Source organism: Rhamphochromis sp. 'chilingali', assembly GCF_963969265.1.
Source record: "Rhamphochromis sp. 'chilingali' genome assembly, chromosome: 17".
NCBI lineage: Eukaryota > Metazoa > Chordata > Actinopteri > Cichliformes > Cichlidae > Rhamphochromis > Rhamphochromis sp. 'chilingali'.
This window is the reverse complement of record NC_137944.1, coordinates 31,986,322-32,008,092: the sequence shown is the minus strand read 5'-3', so window position 1 is coordinate 32,008,092 and position 21,771 is coordinate 31,986,322. Positions and strand designations below refer to the sequence as shown.

Genomic DNA, 21,771 nt, shown 5'->3' with positions numbered 1-21,771 from the left:
CTTGTCTGTGAGTGCGTGCATGTGTGGTATATAATCTTACTAGAACATTACTGAGATATGATCCAATCAGTGCATACATGTTAGGTCAGCATGTTTAAAATCCTCAAAAATGCATATAATTGTAAAACAACTTACATTCAAATAAAATGGTCATATATATAAAAATAATTTTATTACATTAAAAGTATACTTTATAAACAATATATCATTATACAGCTACAGAAGTATTTACACAGTCTCAGTAAGATATTGCACTGTTATCATTATTATGTATAATAATTTTTATATTTTATAATGTTTTACAATACAAAATTAGTCTTTTGGTTGCGCATAAAATGCTACACATGAGCTGCCAAGAGCTTAGTGATAGATAATAACAATAATAATGAGTTACATTAGCTAAACTTTGTAAGCATTTTAGGGTATAAAAGTGCTATTAAAGTGTTAATATATATTATTACTTTCAGAAAACTGTTTTTTAAAGCCAAAAACCAAACAGTCAAAACCCCCTCCGTGGTCTAAAGTGGACCTCAGAGGTGTTTATGACTTGGCTCTGCTGCGGTCTATTTACAGTTCATAGCCTGCTATGACGTATTATACTCTCTGAAATCTAGAGTCAAATATAGATGCAGTGCTTTGCAGAAGTTATGTGATCATTACACACTAAACAGACTAGTTACACACCAGTTAATGCAAATAATCTTGATGCCTACAGCTGTTTCTACACTGGTCATTTAAAATGTTGGTTAAAGTAAATATTTTTCATTTATTTGATGTGAATCAAGCAGCTGTTAGACTTCCTCACTAACCGACAGTTTCCCAGAAAGCAAATTCCCCATAAACCATGGAGTTTTGTTTTAACAAGGGGAATTTTTCCAAAGTTGTTTTCTTAATGTTTAGAGGTTAAACATGTGGGAGGTGATTTTTTTCTTCTTCTAACACATCGACCACCTGCTTCCTTTCCCTTACACAACCTGATGGCTCGCAGTTAAATGTAATAGAAGCTTACCTCAGCATTGGCCATAGTGTAGTATTTTTTTTGTGTTAATCTATGCAACAGAAAAACAGAAAGAATTTAAAAAGCAGTGATGTAAAGTTACAAAATTAACTTGTGAATAACATAAATCGTATGTACTCAACTTTCAAATGTAATTTCTATTCAGTTCATTTTTTAATGTGGGCAGTCACAACAAAAGTTGTCTCAAGGTGCTTTGTGATTACGGTGAAGCCTCCACGGTATCAGAGGGAGAACCCCAATGATCCCCTATCAGTCAGCACTTGGTGAGAGTAGGGAGGAAGAACTCCTTTTAACAGGAAGAGAACTCCAGGAGTGTGAGGCTTTTGTAAGGTTAAAGTGAAGACAGAAAAGAGCATAGAAAGACATTTGTCTCTTTCAGCTTAGTTTTGGTAGACTTTGTTAACTTAACGCTCTCCTCTCCCCTCCATCTCTTTCATGTTTCTGATCCCTCCTTTCCCTCTACTCTTCTTACGCGCCTTCTCCAGCCTCACCCTCTCTTTCTCCATCATCCAGTCTCCTCCCAGGTAACTCAAAGCCTCATCAGGTTGCCTACGTAGCTGTGGCCGTGGGTTGAGGAGTGACTGGAAAAAGGAACAGGCCAAATGGGTGAAACATGCAAACTGGGGAGCTTTGGGAATGTGCTTCTTCTTTTCCAGTCCAGCCTCATCCAGATCCTGCGGGCTCTCTGTTTGTGGCTCAGCCCATACGTCCAGTTCATCGTTGGGGCTTTTACTTCTTTCAAACCACTCTTGATATTTCAGGTATGAGTGGCAGTCGCTGGCTGTTTCAGCCCAGGGGTGGCTGCCGGTAAGCATGGCATATGTCAGGATGCCCAGTGCCCAGCTGTCTGTACTTGGCTCCACGGAAACCCAAACTCTCTTTTTCTTCTTCTCTTCACCATCCTTGATGCCATCATTTCCATCAGTTATATTGCTGCTGTCATTGTTTCCTCGAGCAACCTCAGCCTCGGGGGTGCAGTAAGGAGAACTGTACCAGACTTCTGGGATCCTGGTTCCCCTGGACTTTACCTGGGTAAATATTGATTTGCCACATTTAGACTGATAGTGGATGCAAATATGGATAAATTAGATGAAATATGCCATAAGTCTTGTGCAGAACACATCTGAGCCATAGGCGGCTGCTTTTACTTGGTTTTCTTCTGCATCATATCTTAGCGAACAGCTTGTTAATAGACCTGCCAGCTAGATGCTATTGTTATTTATGTTAGTTTTGTCCTTCATACTGACCATGCCAAAGTCTCCCAGTTTGACCCAGCGGCAGGCAGAGTCACAAAGGAAGACGTTTTCTGGTTTGAGATCTCTGTGGACAAAACCAAGAGAGTGCAGGTGGGAAAGTGCACCACACAGTTGAGACACCACCCGCTGACAGCAGTCCTCCTCCATACCAAGCTACAGAACAAATGGAGAAGAAGAAGATAGAAATATAAAATAATTATTTCAACGTCTAACAAAACAAATTATCTTCCAAAACATAAATACAGTGTGAGTTAAATTGTTCAGGAATCATAAGTCCTTTGTTAAAATCTTTATACCTCAGGTATGATGACTTCGTACAGATCACCGAAGAGGCTGGCTTGCTGAGCAAAGATGTAGTGTGATGGTGTGGAATAGGCTATTCCCAGAGCTCTGGTCAGGGATGGGTGTGTACAGAATGACAGGGAGAGGTTATACTCCCTCAGGAAAGAGAACAGAGAAGTAGAGTCACGAGGGAAGAACTTCAGAGCCATCGGAGTACCTGAAAGATCCAAAGATACTGTACTGATGTAGGTGTGTTTTTAGGGGATCTTGAAGCCATAATGTGTTTGTTTAGCTCCTCACCTCTCTTTCTGTGTACAGCCAGCATAACCTTTCCATATGAGCCTTCACCCAGCAGCTTCAGGACCTTGAAGTGCTCTGATGTGTCCATTGAGTTCAGAGACTGAGCCGTCAGATGACACATCTCATCCAAAAGTTTTGCGGCAGCCTGGACAAATAAACACAAAGTACTGTAATTACACCAATGCTCTTCCAGTGGTTTCTTTGTTTTTTGGTTTTTGTTTTTTTTTTTTTTTGGGGGGGGGGGGGGGGGGGCATATAGTCAGTAAGACCTTTGGCTATCCCAAGCAGCTTTCTTAGATCTGACTCACCATAATCACTCACGACAGGATGGCAGTTTTCTTTTAAAACTTCCACTCAAAAGTCTGTATAAAAGTGTCTAAAAATTGTCTAAAACCTATGTGACAAGCCGAAAACAACATGACCTTTATTAATTTGTATCAGTCAATAAGAAATCAACAGGTAATCTCTTAAATCTATTAAAAGATCTTTACCGCAACAAAGTAGGTTGGGTAAGTGCTCAGTAGGTTTCAGGAGTACCTGATTATGTGGTTGCTTAGAAACCCGCATAGTGATAACATTTTATATTAGTCTTGCAATTGAGTGTTGGTGGTTAATTTAAAGCCCACATCTAATTGAATAGGGGGGGTGAGATAACAAAACATTAAACCAGTACAGACTGACTGGTCAAATCCAATGAAAAAAAAAGCTTCAAGTTTGTTGACTAAAGAAAGCTAAAAATATCTTTTTGTGTTTGTACTCCTATACTCTGACTATGAACCTCCACTGTGTACAGGTGTCAGTGTAACAACACGATTGGCTAATATGGTTCCTGTTTAACAGGTTGTGGGTCCTTAGGGAGCAGGGATTGTTTCCTCTCATAGATCTCTATTCGTGAGTGTCATGTCTCCTACTTGTATAATGTCTTTGGCTTTGTTGATACAAAGCTTAATGGGTGGGAATGTGAGAAATCTGCATAATAAGATTTCTAGGTAAGTAGTGTCCCTGTGTAAAAGCAGGCTGAATAAGCAGGTTTCTTATATTTCATGTAAGCAGATGATGGTGACAAGACTCCACACTATTTATTGATATCATACTACTGACTTCCTAAAATATCTCTCTTCTGAACTGAATCCCTCGCAGCTCTTTGGAATGTAACACCACCATTGCAGGGATGATCGTCGTCATGGTGATGCTTGCAATACTCGTTCCCGGGTATAAACATGTCTGTTAATAGCCTCGTTAAATCCCCCCACACAGTCACACACGCAGCAGTGTTTTGTTTTGTCTGGTGATGTTTCCACTACAGCTGGCACCCTCGGGCCTGGGTTAGTTTGGATTAACTGTCACCGTACGCATCCAGACAGGGAGCCTCTCATTACAGCTCATCAGTGAACAGCTCAGAGCCGTCAATGTGCTGTGAACCCTTCACTGAGGCTTTGTTCACACTAAGAGAATGACTCGGATCTACCTAAAAATTTTCTACCCATAAAATTTGGGAATTTTACTCTTATTTGTCTTTAATTTCATAAAAGGGCCCCGAGAAAGAGTTACATTACATTAGCAGTTAGCTGGGAATAAATGCACCTTATTTTTAATCATTTGCACCAAATTAAGTTTTTGCATTAAGTTTCCATTTTAAAGAAATGAAGATTATAACTTTGGCAAAATGTGCCTTCCTAAAATAAATGCAACAAATATTTATCCCATGCTTTTTGATAGCTATCAATAATAATAATAATAATAATAAAAACTGTTGCAACATCAGTGGGTGTCATTTTATGCTCTCTAATCCTCCTCCACTGGGTGGTTTGGGTGGAAACTGAACTCTAACCCTCTGAGCATCTGTGTAATGCCCAGATTACTAAACTATCAGAGATAAATGGCAGGAACATTTGATCCTTTGCAGCAGTTTATATGTAATTTGTTAGATAAACAATTTAATTAAATTTGATTTATATAGTCCAAATTACAACAACAGTTACCTCAAGGTGCTTTATATTGTAAGGTAAAGACAAAAACACAGAGAAAACCCCAATAATCAGACAAGACACCCTGTGAGGAAGCACTTTGGCAACAGAAACAGGATCAGTAAATGAGGGAGTAAATTGTTTGTGACTTTTTAAAAATATAACATCTTCGTTATTGTGGGTCTAATAATAAGTGTTAAAACACACAGTATACATTTTAATATGCTTCTTTTATCTCTAAATATGAAGGTGCATGGTTTAACTGAAGAGCAGGGATCATGTAGAAGATTCCTGCTCAGATAACAGGGAAAAATCCAAAGTTTTCCATTAGTGAGACTAAATGCAAAGAGGCAGTTAAGACGGTGTTTAAAGAGCAGCATAGCCGACGGCCTCGGAGGTCAGAAAGATGTAAGATGAAGTCAGGATCAGTTTCAGCCTGACCAGAACAACTCCAGCAGCCCTCAGTGGGATGCCGGGCTGAGACAAACACAAAGCTGGACCAGTAGTAACTGATGTGTGTGTCTCAGAGATAAATGACCTGGTGATGTCCTCTATATGAAAATGGATCTCTGGGGACCACAAAGCACCTATGATGATAAGATGTTCTTTCTGTGCCTTTTAATGTGTCTGTGTGTTTCTTCACCTTAGCAAAACCAGAGACTGACACGTGTTAGATCTTACACCATGAAGATTAATAACATACAAAGGATGCATAGAGTCTGAAATACTTTAATGAGTGTAGTATATGTATATCTCTATGTCTGTTCCCAAACTCGTAGATTACTGCTTCAATCTTGAAGAAACTAAGCCTATAAGCTACTTAGGGTACCAAGATTTGTAGCATTTGTGTGGTAATACAAAATATTTACATCAATTACAAAGTACTGTTTGTCCAAATGCACGTTATATTTTTACTGACCACCAGACGATTTAACTGTTAAGAACTGGCCAGTTTTTGACCATGTTTGCCATAAAAGGCATTGCTGCGAATGATGGGTGTGGTTGTTGTACTCATCCCTCTGCCCAAAATCATATTTTGCACTAATTTAGTAATTAAGCCATTTGGGTTTATGATTCACATGTAGAGCAACATTTACAAATAATAGAAAACATGTGTAAAACAATCACTGTAAACAGCTGATGCTGAAATGAGCCATACTAAATACATGATGTGGCCATTACCATACCATCACTTTTTATAGTTTACATGGTCCTAATGAATTTCTAATGGTTCCAAATTCTTAGTAATTAAATATATTTTCTTTAAAATTCTCAACTGTAATTGGGCCAAGTTTGATGGGTCGACATATTAATGCACATACACTGTGAGTGCAGTGTGCATTGTATCCAGTTACTCTATTTAAATTATTTTTAAATGATTGGATGAGCCAGTGTATTTTTTAAATTAAGTTTTCCAGAGGTAATTTGGGTTTGATTGGTCCAGGTTAGGACAAATCAATAATTAAAATATCTCCTTCGAGAATAACTGTCCTTGTTACACAGGATACTTCTCCACCTCTGACTTACCGTCATGTTGCTGCAGTTGTTCAGTTCAAAGTCGGTGATCCAAAGCTACGTTCTCCTCTTCATTTAGCAGGTGCACCAGCTGGTAGAGCCTCCACACCGAGTCTTCTTTCCACCCACCGCACCAAAATGCAGAATTGTCGCAGCCGGCAGAGTTTGGTTGTAGTCTGCACTCAGTCAGGAAAACCCTTCGACTGGATTGCGAGAGGCTTTCGTGGCTGCTGCTGCTGCTACAACCTTTATCCCAAAGTGTTCTGTCCTCACCTCCCCACCTCCTCGTGTCCTCTCTTATTGCAGTGAAAGGCGGATCCACACATGTTTGTGTGTGTAGAAGACCGTATGTTACCTCCAACCTGTCATTATTTGGGTTTTGAGTTCAGTTGACCTGTGTTTTGCACCAGTTATCTCTGTTGAACATTTCACACATTTTACAATTGTGACTGTAATTTCAAAATTGACTTAAAATTCCACAAGTGGCACTGACGACTGCTAAAAACATGACTCTCTATGAAATAATCTTTAGTGCACATTGTCATAAAAATAAAGTAAAAAAAACCCCAGAAATTTGTAGAAAGTATGACACATCTTAAATGGCTTTTGTTGTCTGCTAAAGAATAAATGTTGGTGGTTTGACAATAGACAGCTGCAGCAAAGGACAATGGAATTAGTCTGGATCCATGATATAGTCCTGGATAGCTGGATAAATGGTTAAGAAAATGGATAGGTGATCAAGTCAAAGAATAAATCTCACTTAATATGGCACCCAGTTTGATAAAATTTATTACTGCTGTGATTGGAATGCAAATATCTGAGATCTGATATTTATTTTGAATGCCAAAGCTTGAGTGGTGTGTTTTTCAATGCTTTCTACACCACACCTCAGTGCCACCTAACAATGGTAGACCTGCATACTTTCAAAAAGGAACACTAGCTTGGAAGAGCATGGAAGGAGAAAGTACAAACCCCCACAAAAATCTGTTGCTCTCAAAGGAAAATGTAGCCGACAGTTGGATTCTTTTCCTCATGCAGTCATGTTAGGTTCAGCACTCACTGGGAAGCATTTATTGCACTTACAGTAATGTATTGAGTTGTTTTCAGCTCCCACACGTAACTGTGGTCTACTCTTCTTGTGCAGATGTGGTGAAGCAGAGGACATGGAACATATGAGACTACATTCCTGTAATGACCCAAATATTTGGCTTTGTGATTTTAAATCAGCAAGTGTCATTCAAAAAAAGCTGAAGAATCTTTATTCAGCCTGTTTCTAATCTGTAGCATGATCAGCATGTCTTTTATGTTCCTTTCCTCTTTTTCTTTTTTCTCTGTCATTTTAAATATTCAACAGCTGCTCTGAACATTGACTTGTAAACACCAGTGAAGTGTCCTCTGGCACCGAGATGAAGAGCATTTTATCAGCTCATAGTAATCTATGAGGAACTGAACCAAACTGAACATTGGTGTCATATTTTTTAATGGTACCAATAAAACAAAAACTATTTTTAGTCAGCATATTGTTGTTTTGGTTATTCCCTCCTCTGCTGGTCCCTTGTTGCTCCGTTGGTCACTAAGTCAACCCATTAGCACACATCATACACATATAGTCACGCCTTTCTTCAACCCTCTCTAGCTCTATATCCAGTGAAAGGATTCTCCTGTAACACCCGGACCCCTTGTGATTTCACTGATCCTGCTCTCAGCTGCTACCAGCCACCACAGTCCACACATACTGGACAACTGCAGTGTTCCTCTGGAGGCCTCATATTAGTTACAGTGAAAGTCTGTCTGTGAGTGAGATCATCTGTCTGTGCCTACATGTCAACACGCTCATATGCAATCCTCATTATGCAAGCAACACAGTGTCACTTCAGTTCAGGGTTACAGGTCGCAGCTGAACAGTGGCAGTCGGTACATTCCCCTCATGTGTCACCTGGACTTGTGTGGGCTCTTTTACCCCTGCTATTTAAAAGTTTTAGCATTCCACTGACATGTGTGGCATGTTTGTGTTTTCTACTCAAGAAGCTAGGAGTATTTATTCAGCTTTAAGGGGAAAAGTTGTATAAAACCATGTTCCTTTTTGGGATTCAGCAGATTATATATATATATATATATATATATATAAACTAAAAAGGGAAGTCAATGCTGAAGTGCCCTGCATTTTTTCTAATAGCCAGCAGGGGGCGACTCCCATGACATCAAAAGCAACTTCAAGGGTTTGGAAATTACTTTTGACTTACAACTCAGTGAAGATTTCCTAATGAGTTTATGGTCTCAGTTAAAATAGAAATATGCTTTATCTTACTCAAAGGTTGGGAAATTACTGTGTCAAAGCAGCCAAAATATAAAAATGTCATCTCTGTGTTTCCGGTTTCACGTTCCTTTTTGGATCTTTGGGTTCCCTGGTGGTTTGTTCATCATGCCTTCATGGACTCAACAATTTTGGATTTTGTGTTTGGTTTGCACAATCAGTAACCAACTCTCCCATTATGTTTGTACTTCTGTTTCCTGCATCATGCACTCAAAAATATACTGAACTCAACACAGGAGATTGTGATGATCAAAACTATAAAAAACACCAGTGCTGAGGTTTTTCTAACAAGTGAGGAGCAAATGTTAAAGTAAATAATCAAAAATCTCTTTAATGTAATTATATTCAAAAAACAAACACAGACAGACACACACACACACACACACACACACACACACACACACACACACACACACACACACACACACACACACACACACACTTATTCTTGTGTCCCTAAACCCCAAAAGTATCACACTGAGCACTTACATCAGTTTCTAAGGCAGTTTTATTAATGACTGTAAAACAAGACATACAAATATATAAATAGCAATATGATGGTTTATAGAATGATAATAGATATTATTATTAAATATTACAAAATACTTTGACATAGAAAAATGTTTAGCTGGAGATGCCTGCATCTGCAGCTAAACTGATATACAAATACATAATATAAAAGCTTATAAATAGTAACCTAATTATGTACCGAAAATAACAATAAAAAACACGAACTGCAGGCACTGTGAGTGTAAACAGTCTGAGAGGGAGTAAAGGTCACGGGTGACAGTACCTTAGCACAGTGCATTAATACAATACATTTTCAAAGGCGACACGTAAACTGTGACATACACGTCTTATAAATAGCAAATTACATTAACGTACAGTACATTCCGTTTCCTTTTCTCAAAATAGGTCTTAATGACAGGCAGCATAAAGAAAATCCCAATAATCCAGTAAGATTTCTCTCATTTTAAAAATGCTGAAACCTTGATCTTGCATTTTTTGAACTTTTCTGTAGCTCTACTCTCTACTCACCACTTCTGACATGCTAGTAGCTTCGTAAGGCTGTACTTGGACTACAGTAGCTATTTAAGAATGCTCACAATAACAATGACAGTACATTCTGGTGCTAGCAGATATTCAATGTTCACTGTCTCAGATTAGCATGTTAGCAGGCTAAAACTGACTTATTAGCACAAAACACAAAGTTTAGTCCAGCTGGGAGTTGCAGTTTTAAAGGCATTTGTTAAAAATAAACTAAAGTGAAGTAACTGAATTTTAAACAAATAAACAAAATACAGACAAGACGTCAGACCGTTCATCTCAAGGGAGACATCAACATCTATTACCCTATCACTGTTGAGACGTTTAACTCAAAGTTCTGTATCATGGACCTCAATCAAATATGAGAAATTTCAGAGTAATGGAAAATTAAATATCATATCCTGTCATGACATGATATGACATCAAATATTCAATATTTTTTAGTCCAGCTCAAATGCTGAAGGGAAAATCATAAAACGTGACAGTGGTTATGTAGGAAGACATCACTAGTTTTGTCTTGGAGGCTTGAGTTTAATGTTTTGGACAGGGGGATCGTCTCTGGAGTTGCCGTAAGATTCTTTTTGACCAGTGACAGAAGACTTGTAGCCGGTCTGAGATCTCTACAGAGAACCTGAGAGCCTCGAAGGCTGTGGAGACGACCGGGAGGGAGGGAGACGCCGTCTGAGGAACTTGTTCACCGATCTGAAGATGGAAAGAAAAAGAAACCAAAGTCATTGGTTGAATCAGAGAAAGCACAAAAACTGATTGTTTTCTCTTCACTCTCTGGATGAGATTTAATGGGAATCAATACATTTAGCTGTGGAGTTGAATGATTAAATGTCAGGTCTGTTCTTAATTTGTTTGTTTCCTTTTGTTAATCTATATTTTGGTCATTGCTTTCTTTGAGAGACAGGAAAAAAGAGTTTAAGAATTTAGTCTTTATTCCTTTATTTTTTTAACCCAGGTGGTGATTAAATTATGTAATGACTACGTGGTCAAAAACAACACAAAAAAACAAAAAAATCAAAAGATGAATGTGAGTCAAAGTTAAAGTTTTACATTGTTATGTCAAACACTATCTTTTACATTTTGTAGCCATATTCTTTAATTTACTTTTTGCTCTAATATCAACAGTATCAGTTTTCAGTTAAAGTTAATATTAAATTAAAGTGTAAGAAATCTCTTGTGTGTCATTTTCAGTGGATTTTCTTTCTAAAAACAAGCAGACTCAGTAAATTCAAGCCATACTGTTGCTCTCACCTTTTCTAGAAATTTTTTAGTGAGATCGGACAATTGCTCGAGGTGGTTGCTGGCGCCCTCAGCTGCCTGAAAGGGCACACTGACATTTACTTGTGCAGTTTTCAACCACTTGGTGTGCAGCCTGAAGGACTCGACGTACACGTAGAGCTGAGAGAGAGACTCGTTAACCTGCAGAGATGTTAAGGCGACAAATTAAGTGAATATCTTTTAAACTTTGATAGCATTTAGAGTGCATTTCGACCGTTTAAATCACTGATAGGAGAAACTGGATGATTACCTTCAACGAGTTGAGATGGGCAGCAGTGTGTTTTATTACAGGAAGACTGTCCAGTTTGTGTTCTATGTCCATGAAGGTCACAAGCTCGGCTTCTGGCTGTTAAAATATAGCGAAAACGGAGGTTTAAAACATAACCACATTTTCTTATAATACTTATTATATAGGATTTTTAATTGTTAAACATAAACTAGAATGCTCACTTGAATCAGATAAGACATTTTTCAAGCTTTCAGTTCACAGTTATGCACTTTCACTTTTGGTGATTTACTATGTTCTTTAAATGACTCATTTTTCACTTGCTTTATTAAAAAGCGCACAACCAATTCTCTCATTTACCGAGACATTTTACAAGCCTTTTGCAGTAACACTCCTACAAAGTTTGTGCTCGAGTGTATCGTGCTTATTTTTAATTACGCCTCAAATTTTTCTATTTCTTAGTTGGAGTCCAGTTTTCGGTCAGTGAGGAAAGATCTGATTTATTTTGACCTAATAACAACAAGTTTTGAAACAAAAAAAATGGTTCTATGACAGAAAAGCCAACATGGATCTGGAACAGGAAGTGTAAAGTTAAACCTTACCAAACCATGGAGTTTTTTGGAGGAGGTGATGATCTTGTCCAACTGATGAATCATTGGTTCAAACACGCTGTACGGACAAGGGGTGGGACGGGACGACGAATGGACAAATAGCTCAGCCAGTATTACCAGGTAGAGAAGAAAAGAGGTGGTGTCATGGAAAACTGCAAAGACAAGAAAAAAGGATCAAAATAATAAGTTACAATCTTGTGTATTTCATTAGGTTCTGTGGTCTTTCGCCTCATCAAAACACAATCAGCCACATAAAAACACCAGCTCCACATTTATTCAAAGCAAAGGATCGAGCTGAGTAACATTCAGCTGATGCTGCTCCCAGCTGCGCACACACACACACACACACACACACACACACACACACACACACACACACACACACACACACACACACACACTCTCTCATAACAGGTGGCTACTGGGCTGCATTCACGTTGCAGCAGAAAGTATCACAACTCAACCTCTTCCCCTCTGTGCGACCCAGACGTGCTGCTTCTGAATCAGATAGAAAAACCACAGAGCTACATGGAAACTTGTTTTCATTTCCAGCCTAAATCTGGACCACATGACCCACAAGATTAATCCTGAGGCAGCTGTATTTGTCACGGCAGTTAGGAACTATTACGCCATCAATCTGATGCGACTGTAGGTACATGCTAGCATTAACACCAAAGCGTTTGTTGGAGATCGGATCTAACGAACGAACAAACAAAAAAAACCAAAAAAAAAACCTCACACCCTCAGATATCAGATCCAGACATAAACAGTAATTCAAAGAAATCAGATAAGAGCAGGAGATCAGATACGAGATAAAACAAGCATGGATGGTGGTTTAGACACTAAAGCAGGTCACTGTTAGCATTTAGTACTGAAGGAGTGTGGGTGTGTGACAGAAGGAAGGAGAAAATTTTCTGCAAAGTGATAGCCGGTGTTTCCCAGAAACACAAGCAGCATGTTAACAGGTTAGCTGACATTTTTCATAACACTGTTTTTATTTGACCTGCATAAAGTCTTTTCATTTTTTTTAAATTTCAGACGCTGTTTCAGGTAAATCACATCTCAGAAGTGTCACCAGGGAACAACATCAGCACAAACTGGAGCCTCAAATGGCTTCAAATGGTCGCTGTCTTTTCCCTGCAATTCTTTTTGAAGCAGTCAAAAATGAATGGATGAGTACCTTAAAACGACATTTTTAGCTCATACTTGCTGATATTATGCTTTCAGGTTAAATGTAGAGAATGCAAATGTAGCGAACCTCAACAAAGTTATAGCAGCAACCACTGATTAGCCCATACGGACATAAACCCAATACAAAAAGCAAGACGACTATAGCTGCTTTGTCTATAAGACTGTTAAAAAACATTCTACTTAACTCACAGCGAATAATACTTTGTATCTAGTACCACAGTCTCTTATTTTAGGCTGCATGGCTTCAGAATAGTTGCTACACTGACCACTTTGGAAACAGAAACTATGAGTTTGCCTTTTTACTATCATACAAAGTTGTTTTGCTCAATTTGGCAGTTGCCTAATGACACATTAATGCCAGATTTGCCATTTTCCATCAGTACCTTGTTGTAGTTCTGGTTTTGGTCTCCACTGGTTTCTGGGGAAATTATCTGTCTCTTTGGCTGCTAAATGCTTAACTATGTAAACTCTATTCAAACACCTTTCATGAGTCACAGCTACCTCCTGCTGCCGCATTTAGGTTAATGAAGCAAGGGTTGAGGGCTGTAAAACAACAGGCAATTAATCAAGAACACCAAACTAAGCTATAAAGCTGAGGGGCACTTTAGATATGTTACTAGAAGCAGCACAGTGTTTATATTTTATGGCCATCCCATTTAATGTTTACGTATGAACAATAAAAAAAAAATTAAGTCTGATGGACTGGACCTCCGTGACTGAATACCTCCTACTGTGCTTAGTTAATCCCTGGAAAGAAGAACCACCCTGATGTTATCTGTTTGAGAATGAATAATTGCAATGAGTCTTCTGTAGTTTGTTTTGTCTCTATTTCATAAACTTCTTTTCATCATAACTGAAAGGAGTAACACCAAAATCAAGATTAGTTCATGTCTGCAGGTCTTTGTAACTTCAGAAATCCCATTATGCAGAGTAACAAAGAAATGAACTGTCCGTTAGTGTTAGATCAGGGATAAGGAATGAGAGGTATGCTGTGGGCTTTTTTTTCCCAGCCTGCTCTGGGCCTCTTGTTGGAAAAGGAGAAGGGAGCTGGCGCAGAAGTCTGACTCAGATTAATCTCTTGGCGGTGACATCACCGGGCAGATGCCCCGGGCTGCGCTTTTTAGAGGGAAAACATCCACTTTGTTATGAGTGTCGGAGCACTTTAAGCACTTTTACTGCCACTCAGGCACTCGGGGCAGTATACTTTATGGGCTAAAGAGGTCAACAATGAGGTAAAAAGGGTGAAATTGTTTACCTAAGAAAACAAAGTGAAGTTTTCGTGATGTTTTATCCATTTAAAATGAAAACGACTTGAATATTTAAATTATTTTACACAGTTCAGTAAAGGTGAAAATTTATTAAATGTTTCTACTTATTGTCTTCCCTATATTTTAGGTTTTATTTCTTCCATTTTTGCTTCTATAGTTTTTCTTTCTATATTTCTATATATTAGCTTTATTCTAGCTGCTGTCGCTGGAAGATAACTTTCAACCTTGATCTAATTTGCTGGTGACCTTTGGTCAGACATTATTCTTTGGAAGTCAGATTTCATCTCGTGACTTTGGCTGATCAGGAAACAGCAGGAAAGCAGAAGGTCAGCAGCCAGACAGACGTATAAAGCTGTGACTTTATAAATGTTACGGTAATGTCATTACAATGTGAATTTTATCCTCCACTTTTTAGTTACTAAACCCACCAATGCTATATGATAATTTGGGGCTTTTTTCTAGGTCTGAATGCACTCTATCTAACATTCACCCTCCAATAAATGCATTGGAGAGCAACTTCAGCATCTTGCCCAAGGATAATTTCGCATGCAGACTGGAGCAGCTAGGGATCAAACCACTAACAACCTTCTGATTAATAGATGACCTGCTCTGCCTCCTGAGCTACAACTCGAAGTAGGTTAATGGAGTTATGATTGTCTTGTCAGTTTAGCCTGTGGAACAAAACAGTGTTCATTTGCTAAAAAACTAAAAATTTCATAATGAACTTGTAGTATACTTTTATGTCTTACTGACCAGTGAAAGCAAAATCATGCCTCTCCCTATTTGTTTAGATAGCACTTGGTCTTAGTCCAAATTAAATTCACCAAGATGGCATCCATATGGCCCTTTGTTGGACTGGGAACATGTTCAGGGTGTACTCAGTGTTTTAGCTAAAGAAAGCTTAGATAATACGCAGACCTCCCATGATCCAAATAAGTGTTTACTAATGGATGGATGGAAGCTGAGTCACTGAGGGCACCAGTGTCATAATGCTGAAACAAAAGATGGCTGTTAAATCAACGCATCTGGTGAAATGTACTTTTACATTCACAATGTGACTATTAATTAACAAACAATAGAGCTGTTTGTTAATTAATGTAACTGAAATTGATGAATTTAGGCTTTAAAAAAATGTCCCCCCCCCACCCCCCACCACCACCACGACACACCTTCTTCATCCAACAAGTCAATAACTTTCTTTTCTTCTTAAAAATCTCAATATAAAGAGTTTTGCTCTTTCACTCTTCATCTGTTTGTTCTTGTTATGAGTGTTTAGTATTAAATGCACAGGGGGTCAAGAAGAGCTGGGAAACAATATTTTTCCGCCATCAGCATTCATGTCTGGATCTTATTACAGAGCTAAAATACTGCATCAGAGAACAATTTAATACTCTGATATGAGTCAGACATCGACCACCAGACAAATATATTGCTGTCTGCTCTTCACTTATCCTCAATTTTCCCGATAGCACAAAACCTCGTGGCTTGATTGTAAGAACAGTGTAGTTTTTGGATTCAGTGTTGAACAAGATTCAAACACGAAATAGTTAATAACAAAAGTACAAGCACTGAATGAGTGCAACTGTGGCTTTTGCACATGCAACAGCAGGCTTCATGTTAAAATGATTTTCAGTTAGTGAAGGGCTCAAAATGCTTCATTTAGTTATTGGAAAATTACTGAAAAAGCCATCAGCAAAACCCAACTGTCACACTAAGAAAAACATCCTCCAGCAGTGCTGCGTACAGTCATGTATTTGGCAGAGTAAACAGCTGTGACAGCATAACGGCACAGAACAAAGTTGCTTAAGAAGCAGAGTGAATGGGCCACCTTTAATGTGTTTAACAGGTCATTTCATCAGCACTCGTTTACCCACGCACGAAATATCAACACACGCACATGCAAGCTCTCACATAATCACAAGCTTCCACCGTTTCCGATCGGGTTCGTGTGCTCTTTCTTGCTGAGTCAGACAAACAAACACTGGAGTTTCCTGTGTTTTCTCTCTGACACAGTGAGTGCCTTATTTCTTCTTATTTGCTCTTCTTTTACTTTGAAGACCGTCCAGTGAATAAAGTGTAAAGCCTGAGTGGCGGGAGGAGCTCTGTCATCTTTCTCCAATACCATCAAATAAACAAGAAAATGGTAACTTTGTAATAACTGAAGTGTGAGGTTTGGCTTTCAAACAGGTTGTTTCAGGAGCAGAGTGACAGCACTAAGAACGTGTTTATATGTTTTTCTACCAAAACTAAAATAAAAAACACTTTGGATACTTCAGATAAACATAAATATATAATTTTATATTAACAGTGAATCAAATGATTATGTAGTCTAAAAGGTGGCACCCTAAGGTGACAAACCCTATAAAATTATAACCTGACTGTGCTTGTTTAACTCCTCTAAAAAGCTTTACACTATAACAATCCAAAAGTGTTTACTATTTAAAAGCCACATACTTCCCTTTAGGGAGTGGAGGTGGAGACCTGGAGTAGAGTTACAAGAGTGTGAAAGTTGCACTTACAAAGTGAGGTGTAAGTTCAGTCACTCTGGATCATTCGGGATTTGAACTTCAGCGTCTGTTTGCCTAAACTTCTTTTTATAGGTACAATTTTACAGAGCTACAAATACAGAGTTGAAACTAGAAGAAAGAAATTGTTTGACTCAAGAAAAGCCAAAGAACAGAAAAAAAACAAGAGAAGGAGGGCATGAGTCCTGCTGGTGGGATTACGCGCTAGCATCCTGGAAAGTACAATAGTTCTATAGAAATTTACGCAAGCCCAGTTTCAAATTACTGTTACAGAGAAATGCAACAGGAAGTGTGCTGAAAATGCCACTCTGCTGGCCTAACAGATGTGCCATGTCATTGTGGCTGATTGGTCCCATATATATAACTTGTGAGGTTCTTGCAGCACTAAATTGTTGAATCTATCCAAACCTGACATGAACAAAAGCATGTAAATGTCAAAATATTGCTGATTTTCACGCTATAAAAATCAGCTAAATGGGGGAAGAAAAAGATTCTTAAATATAAGTGGCATTGATTTAATTAACAATTCTTAATAATATTAAATTAGCCAAACATTTATTTTACTTTGTTTTTCAAATTGCAGAGCATGACTGTGTGCAGTTTCAATTCCTGCAGCATCCTGTTTTCTTAGGTTCACTGGAGACAGGGTGACATCACTCCAGTATGTAGCTATATACAGACTTCACTGGAATTAATCGTTGCTCTGCCCCATACAGCTAATCCATTTATGTAGCATAACAAGGGGAAACCTATTCCTTAAAATGACTCATACTCACTACAACATCATAAAAAAAAAAAAAAAAAAATCATAGCCAAGCTTGAAATCTCCCAAGAAGCTTTGGACCATAATGGATAAAACCACTGCAGTAATAATGATTCGCATAATCTGAATATTGAGGTTGTTTATATTGAGGTTTAAAAAAAATTGGAGTGGATGAGTTGCAGTACCATTTTTGTCCACTTGGGCAAGCTGGTATATGAGCTGACTGACTCCACAGCAGAATCAGGGTTCAGGCCCCTTATAGTGAGTCTGCAAATTACATTACAGTAAATGCTGGTGATGTGCAATGATGACATCACTGTCTGATGACCTGACTCGTAGCTTTCACAACTTTTGGATAAACAGACTCTGGGTGCCTCATGGCTCCTGTTTTTGTTACTAGTCATCATGTTTTCACAGTTCGTTGATGATCCAGTAGTTTTTGACTTAGTAAGAGTGTCATACAATACCAAACTGATTGGATGAGCATCAAGGAAATATCATTCCCAAAGCACAGATAAAGAGAATACAGTTAACACAGGCTCAGTTCTTTAAAACTACTCCAGCTATTAAATGTTATAAAACCTGAGATGACCACACAACTAAAGTAGCAACTTGATTTATTCTGTTATTTTTCCTCCTGTCACTGTGACTGATTACCTCCAGACGACTGCGTGAAAGCAAAGGAAAACTGGTGTTTTCATGTCAGTAAAACTGTCAAAACGTTTTTTGTTTTTTCTGCTGACTACAAAGGAAAACCACAGAGCCCACCTTCACTGCCCAGTGACCACAGCTTCCTTTTCATTCATAAATATGTGCGCCAGTTACACAGCCATTCATTTCTGTTGCTGTCAGAAACTAGGAAGTCCACGTGTAGTGTTGCCAAATCTCTCAGCTAAGCAACAACAACAATTTATGACTTTCATACACTGTGTTGACATGATGATTGCCTCTGTAAAACATTAAAACAGCACCATAATGTGAAGTTATTTTACTTCACTTTGATCCTACACAGCACAGTTTTATAACTGAGCATTTCAATAGTAAAAACTAACTAAACACATTCATGCAGTACTATTTTAAATACCTCTACTTTACCTGAGTAGTTACATTTTATACAAGCTTATGCGACTACTTCATTATCTGAGCGATATAGTTATTACTTAGAGTGTTTCTCTTCCACCTTGAGCAGTTACATTACAGAGCAGTTACAGTGAAATGCTGCCTGGAAATTCATGTGTCAGCATTAAAGAGTAGGTTGGCCAAACAAATGCTACTTTCTACAACACTTTTAATACCCTAAGCCCATTCAGCTTAAAGTCCTTGTGTACTTAAGCAACTTTACTTTTCACATTTATCTGTGAGTACCTGTTTTTTATCTAAGGATCTACTTTTTAACCAGCTCGAACAACCCGGGAAACCCCTAAGACACAAAGACATGCACACTGACACACACACAGCACCAGCCAATCACAGCCCAACCTGAAACTAAACAGTGGCTGATTTCTAGAGTTCAAATTAAACATTTAAGCACTTCAAATATCACTTTGAGTTTAGTTTCAGCCACAGACTGCTTGGGATTTAATCATTCATCCATCCATTCATTGCCTCTCCCTCTCCACTTCCTTTAGGCTAAAAGTAAAAGTAGGAGACCACGTGCAGCAAAGCCCCCCTTCTTCACACAAACATTCACTCTCACACTCACAGTCACTCACACCTCCCCCTCTTTCTTTAAAAAGTAACTTAGACCAACTTACATTTCATGTTTCTGCTCCTGCCGTAGTAAACAAACCTTCCTCTGAGTCCAGTGTGAGTACAGTACGTGTGAGTGATTGTGTTTGTGTGGACAAATGTAAAAGTTCCCTTTTATAGCATAGAGTATGACACATCACCTGAGTCATCAGCCATCGTCGCCATTTAGGCATCACACCCACGCTGGCCAACCACCCCTCCTCTAACCCCCCCCCCCCCCCCCTTATCTGAAAAAGCTTCAAATTTCTTTGTTTGTTGAGGTGATTCTAAATGGAGGAAATGATAAATTAAAAAAAAAAAGCAGAAAATACCAGATTGAGCAATTTTCCTTTCCTCCTCTCTCTCTTTCTCTCCACTCTTATGTTATCACCTCACTTTCTTATTTTAACTACATTAAGTTTAGAAAATAAAACTCAGTTTGCAAAACACTGAAACAGATTTAAGAAAGTAAATGTAAACTCTGTAGGAATGAAAGTGGCTGTAAAGCAAAATATAATTTGTACAACAACATATTAAATAAAAGAGGATATGGTGATACTTGCAGGAGTAAGTAGCGCAAACAGTGTGACCACATCCCAGCAGCATTGACCATTAATAATAAATGTACAGAAGGTGAAAAACATGAGGAGATGAAGACCGAGTGTAGCTTCGTGCCAGGAGTTAAGTCAATAATTTCCCCCAGGGATCAATAAAGTATTCTGATTCTGATTCTGAATACTATTCCCAGATAATAGAAACTAATACTCATAAAGGAGGAAATCTCACTTCTGTTTCTGACACTTTTCTTTGTATTTGATTTTCTGGAATTTCAAAAGTTTGGAAAAAGATGATCTTTTATTGTCATTCTGTTAATAATCTCCTGCCTGGGTTTAAAAAAAATTGATTCTTTTTTTCTAAGAGCTGAGGCTGTACTAATGAATTTCTTCAGAGTTGCGAGTTTGCGTATCAAAGGGATCACGTCAGTTCCCCCTGCTGAAAGTCATCTCTGTAGTGTAGTGATGGAAACGTTCAGGTTTAATCATTTTGTTTGTAAGCCGATTAAAGCACCTACTCAATATTTGTAAATATGATTTGATTTGGAAAATGATTATAACACAAAATGTAAAATATTCATCATTAGCAGCTTTTTCTTGTGAGGTGGTGGAGACCAAAACAGAGGTAAAAGAGAATTAATCTTGGCCTGACTCACACATTCAAATGGAACATGACGTAAATAACTGTTTGCAAATAAAGCTGCCGTATGAACATTAAAGAGGATAATAATATATGTAGATCTTGTTGCATTCAAAAACTAGCCCAACGTGTTCATGAGAAGCTGCGCTTTAGATTCACTACTATATTGAAGATATCTTTAATCTAAAGCATTTCTGCAGGATTGTCTTCCAATGAACAGTTATAACCCATGGTTGAAACAGGAAGGGGCTCTCCTTGGTCAGAACTTGCGGCAGATGGGTGAGAAAAACGGGACAGAGACCAATGTGGACTTTATCTCTATTTGGACCAGTCAGGTGATCCCTGATTAAGGAAGTGTTAGGGCGTGGGCAAAAAAAAAGCCTCAGGACAATAAGGAAGTACGTTCTAGTTGTGACCAGCAGGAAACCACCACACTCACAATAGAAGTAGTGAGTTGGGAGTGTAATTCTGGCATTGAGTCCAGGGCACAAGGACACCACACTCACAGTTATCATCCTGGTTACAAACAGGAAATGGTGTTCATTCTGACGAACTAGCAATCAATCACATCTTGCATCTTCTTAACTTTTCCTGAGTTTTCATCAAACTTAATAGGCTTTGTTTTAGTAGGCAGTGAGTTTTCTCACCAGATCTTGGAAATGCAGCCTTCAGTGTCATCTTCTTCAGGTCTTAGGTGCTTTCATAAGGTGGCAACCCTCTAATTGCACAATAAGGTTTTAATCCTTCGACAGTTTCTGGTCCAGTCTTATGTTAAAAATTCCACATATGCCCTGATTAAAAACGGATCCTCCTTCCAATAAAACTATTTGCCTTTAATTCAATTAAAATCAATTAAATTTCATTTGTATAGCTCCAACTCACAACTGCCTCAAGATGCAATAAGGTCAAGACCCTACACCCACCTTTAAAGATGTGCCGTTCTCCAACTAAGATCCAATTACAACCAGCTGCTCCTGTGTTCTACCTGGCTTCTGGTATCCCCACCCTCCTTTCCTCCTGTCTTGCCTCTTTATAGAGACGGGTCTCAAACTCACACCAGTCAACTACTTCTAGTGTTCAAATAGCTGTCAGCTGAACTAGAGGTGGGATCTCTATCCCCACATAAGTGTGGTATACATATAACCCATTAAAAACATACAAATAACTAATAATCCTAAACCAGTGTTTAGTAGCAGATTCTCTCAGTTACTCTAATATTTCATATTCTACAACAGTAGAAATATTGTTCTACAAAGTCTAAAAACAATATCTCAGCAAT

The 21,771-nt window shown here is 38.4% G+C and overlaps 2 protein-coding genes across 3 annotated transcripts; both read right to left on the bottom strand.

Moving 5' to 3' along the window:
- Positions 1 to 348: 348 nt before the first annotated feature.
- On the bottom strand, positions 349 to 6,566 carry LOC308384620 (serine/threonine-protein kinase SBK2). Its single transcript, XM_080863159.1, has 5 exons — positions 6,351 to 6,566; positions 2,857 to 3,001; positions 2,571 to 2,773; positions 2,266 to 2,427; positions 349 to 2,046 (listed from the first exon to the last, which is right to left on the bottom strand). Exons 1-5 carry the CDS (start codon positions 6,354 to 6,356, stop codon positions 1,423 to 1,425), a joined length of 1,140 nt encoding a protein of 379 aa, XP_080719285.1. The 5' UTR covers positions 6,357 to 6,566; the 3' UTR covers positions 349 to 1,422.
- A 2,608-nt stretch (positions 6,567 to 9,174) lies between these two features.
- Positions 9,175 to 21,204, bottom strand: il11b (interleukin 11b). 2 transcript variants are annotated; one of them, XM_080863051.1, is made up of 5 exons: positions 21,140 to 21,204; positions 11,815 to 11,975; positions 11,237 to 11,332; positions 10,960 to 11,127; positions 9,175 to 10,401 (listed from the first exon to the last, which is right to left on the bottom strand). In XM_080863051.1, the coding sequence occupies exons 1-5, from the start codon at positions 21,168 to 21,170 to the stop codon at positions 10,231 to 10,233; spliced, it is 627 nt and encodes a 208-aa protein (XP_080719177.1). In that variant the 5' UTR covers positions 21,171 to 21,204; the 3' UTR covers positions 9,175 to 10,230. The 2 variants fall into 2 exon arrangements, with proteins under 2 accessions (XP_080719177.1, XP_080719178.1); XM_080863052.1 differs by lacking the exon at positions 21,140 to 21,204 and adding an exon at positions 19,325 to 19,462.
- Positions 21,205 to 21,771: the final 567 nt, after the last annotated feature.